This window comes from Sinocyclocheilus rhinocerous, unplaced genomic scaffold (assembly GCF_001515625.1).
Source record: "Sinocyclocheilus rhinocerous isolate Xijiao unplaced genomic scaffold, SAMN03320098_v1.1 scaffold47, whole genome shotgun sequence".
NCBI classification, from domain to species: domain Eukaryota; kingdom Metazoa; phylum Chordata; class Actinopteri; order Cypriniformes; family Cyprinidae; genus Sinocyclocheilus; species Sinocyclocheilus rhinocerous.
Window position 1 is genome coordinate 465,176 of NW_015633578.1, and position 3,059 is coordinate 468,234.

Genomic DNA, 3,059 nt, shown 5'->3' on the forward strand with positions numbered 1-3,059 from the left:
GTTAATATTTTATTCAAAAAATTAAAATATATATGACAGAAAATAAATGTATAATATTAATGTATGCTGTTATAAATGTTTATAAATAAATGCAGTATTCATATTACTTTATATTATTTTTTATTTATATTATATATTTTATATTTATTTTATTTAATAAAAAAACATAAGCATAATATACATATTATCAATGTGTAATATATATATGGTGAGTGTGTGTGTGTGTGTGTGTGTTTGAGCGTGTGTATTTTATCGAGTGAACACTCAGTAGAGCTCAGTGACTCACTACTTTTAGCACTTTATTTGCTTTATTACTGCTAAGTGTTTATGTTAACATCGAACCCATTCGTTATCTTGCAGCTATTTGGAAAAATATCCAGAAAGGTCATGAGATATTTCATCAGTTTCATCCTAAAAGAAACTTTCCAGTGTCCAAGAAGTCGCTGCTAGCCTCACATGACTCGTTTTATTTCCAGTATCTTTGTTTGTTTTGCTTTTAATTTTCACAATAATATGGTAAATCTTAACCCTAAAATTAAAAGAAAAAATATAAATTATATTTTATTGTTTTATTAACCATTAAGCATTTTTTTTCATGACGGTTAAGCTCATTTCCTCCACTTTTTTTCAAATTTTTTTTTTTTTTATTATTAATTGAAACAGTATTAGTAATTAAATAATAAAGTATTTAAATAAATAAACTGAACAGTACAACAATTACTAAAATTGCATAGCGGAAATAAGAATAGTTGATTAATTAAGTCTTAATATTTAATAAAAAAACATAAGCATAATATACATATTATCAATGTGTAATATATATATATATATATATTGGGATAGATAGATAGATGACTGGTAAGTAATACCAGGTTCCCACATTTTCTTTGTAGCAGTAATTGTTATAGAAGTTATCATATTTTGGCAGAAAATGTACTTACCATGGTCAATGTTTGTATTTTGTGTCATGTTCCACCAAATAATGCACTGTGTGTGTGTGTGTGTGTGTGTGTGTGTGTGTGTGTGTGTGAGTGGTGAGTGTGTGTGTGTGTGTGTGTGTTTGAGCGTGTGTATTTTATCGAGTGAACACTCAGTAGAGCTCAGTGACTCACTACTTTTAGCACTTTATTTGCTTTATTACTGCTAAGTGTTTATGTTAACATCGAACCCATTCGTTATCTTGCAGCTATTTGGAAAAATATCCAGAAAGGTCATGAGATATTTCATCAGTTTCATCCTAAAAGAAACTTTCCAGTGTCCAAGAAGTCGCTGCTAGCCTCACATGACTCGTTTTATTTCCAGTATCTTTGTTTGTTTTGCTTTTAATTTTCACAATAATATGGTAAATCTTAACCCTAAAATTAAAAGAAAAAATATAAATTATATTTTATTGTTTTATTAACCATTAAGCATTTTTTTTCATGACGGTTAAGCTCATTTCCTCCACTTTTTTTCAAATTTTTTTTTTTTTAATTATTAATTGAAACAGTATTAGTAATTAAATAATAAAGTATTTAAATAAATAAACTGAACAGTACAACAATTACTAAAATTGCATAGCGGAAATAAGAATAGTTGATTAATTAAGTCTTAATGGGCTTCGATTTCTTTTCACAAACAATAATTCACAAAAAGTTTTTCTTTTAATTTTAGGGTGAAATATGACTTGAACATGTTCCTGACAGATTTCTTGGGATTCACTCCAAAAATATTTTGAGAGACGCCAGAAACAGCAAATATATTTGTTTTTCACATCTCTCACAGAATATTTTTGGAGTGAATATATTTAGTATCGACATTATGTTCCTGGAAATTGTGACCAACATCCCCAGATGTTACGTTCTGATTATTCTCATTTCAAAAATCCATTAGATTTCATAAACAGTTGGAAATGACAAAGCCCATAGCGATGGCAGTGTTTGCGCCGTAATGATTGTGTTTATTTTATTAGCTGACTCAAGTGGAGTTCAAGCGTCTCAGTGTTTCTTCTTGCGTTCCTCTCATCACCCTCTCGTTATTTTTCCTCTCAACAGGTGTTTATTGCGCAGACCGTGCTGTCGGGCAGCGAGCTCAACGTTCGCCACCTGCTTCTCTGGCTTCGTTTTGCGACGGGGAACCAGGTCCTGGATCCCTGGGTCTACATCCTATTCCGACGTGCCATACTGAAGCGCGTCGCTCCCAAGATGGACTGGTCCCGCGGCTCCATCATCAGCCTCTATCCTACGCTCTCGACGTCCTTCCGCAAACTCACGCGCGCCTCTCTTGGAGGGACGATTGACCGTTTGGATCACGACCGGCCGAATCCAGACAAAGCCAGACAAGAGGATACGCCTCTACCTGTGCAGAACGCCACTGCGGTGTCTAGTTCCATTTAGCAGCGAAGACTAGCATTTATCTCCTACTTCATTAATGATTCAATGTCTAATATGGCGCCCAAAGTAGGGCATGACCCACCTTTTGAACCCTTTTGTTGGCGCTTCGCTTTCGGAGAGGTGCTCTAGTCGTAACTCTAGTCGTACACGTTTGAGAAGCGTATATTTGAGCTCTCAAGACGGGTCGAACTCGCATGAACTTGGAGAGCGAAGCTGTTGAGGAAAACGTACTGTAGAAACTTGAGTGGGAAAGTGGGCGGGGCTTGATTTTTCCAGTTGGCCGGTGATTGGATGATAAAGTGGCGGTTGGCTGGAGGGGGAGGGGTTGGAAAATAACTATGTGATGTCATTTTGGAGGTGGAGACTTTGTACAATCCTATACAAATGTATCATAAAGAGTTAAACCAATCCATGAACCAAACCAACCAACTACTAGGTGAAACGCAACATTGCAAACTCTGATTTAAAACAAAAAAGTATTTGAAAATAGTATTTGAAAACGTGCAGTACAAATTTGAAGGCTTGAATGGTAAAGTGGGCGGGGCTTGATTTTTCCAGTTGGCCGGTGTTTGAATGATGATAAAGTGGCGGTTGGCTGGAGGGGGAGGGGTTGGAAAATAACTATGTGATGTCATTTTGGAGGTGGAGCCTTTGTACAATCCTGTACAAATGTATCAGTTCCTGGAG

The 3,059-nt window shown here is 35.3% G+C and overlaps 1 protein-coding gene across 1 annotated transcript in view; it reads left to right on the forward strand.

Moving 5' to 3' along the window:
* LOC107744660 (thromboxane A2 receptor-like) overlaps positions 1-2,743 on the forward strand; it is a 13,257-nt gene extending 10,514 nt beyond the window's left edge. The window contains exon 3 of the mRNA XM_016558463.1: positions 2,034-2,743. Coding sequence (XP_016413949.1) covers positions 2,034-2,375 — 342 coding nt within the window. The 3' untranslated portion in view covers positions 2,376-2,743. The remainder of the gene's footprint in view (positions 1-2,033) is intronic.
* The last annotated feature ends 316 nt before the right edge of the window (positions 2,744-3,059 follow it).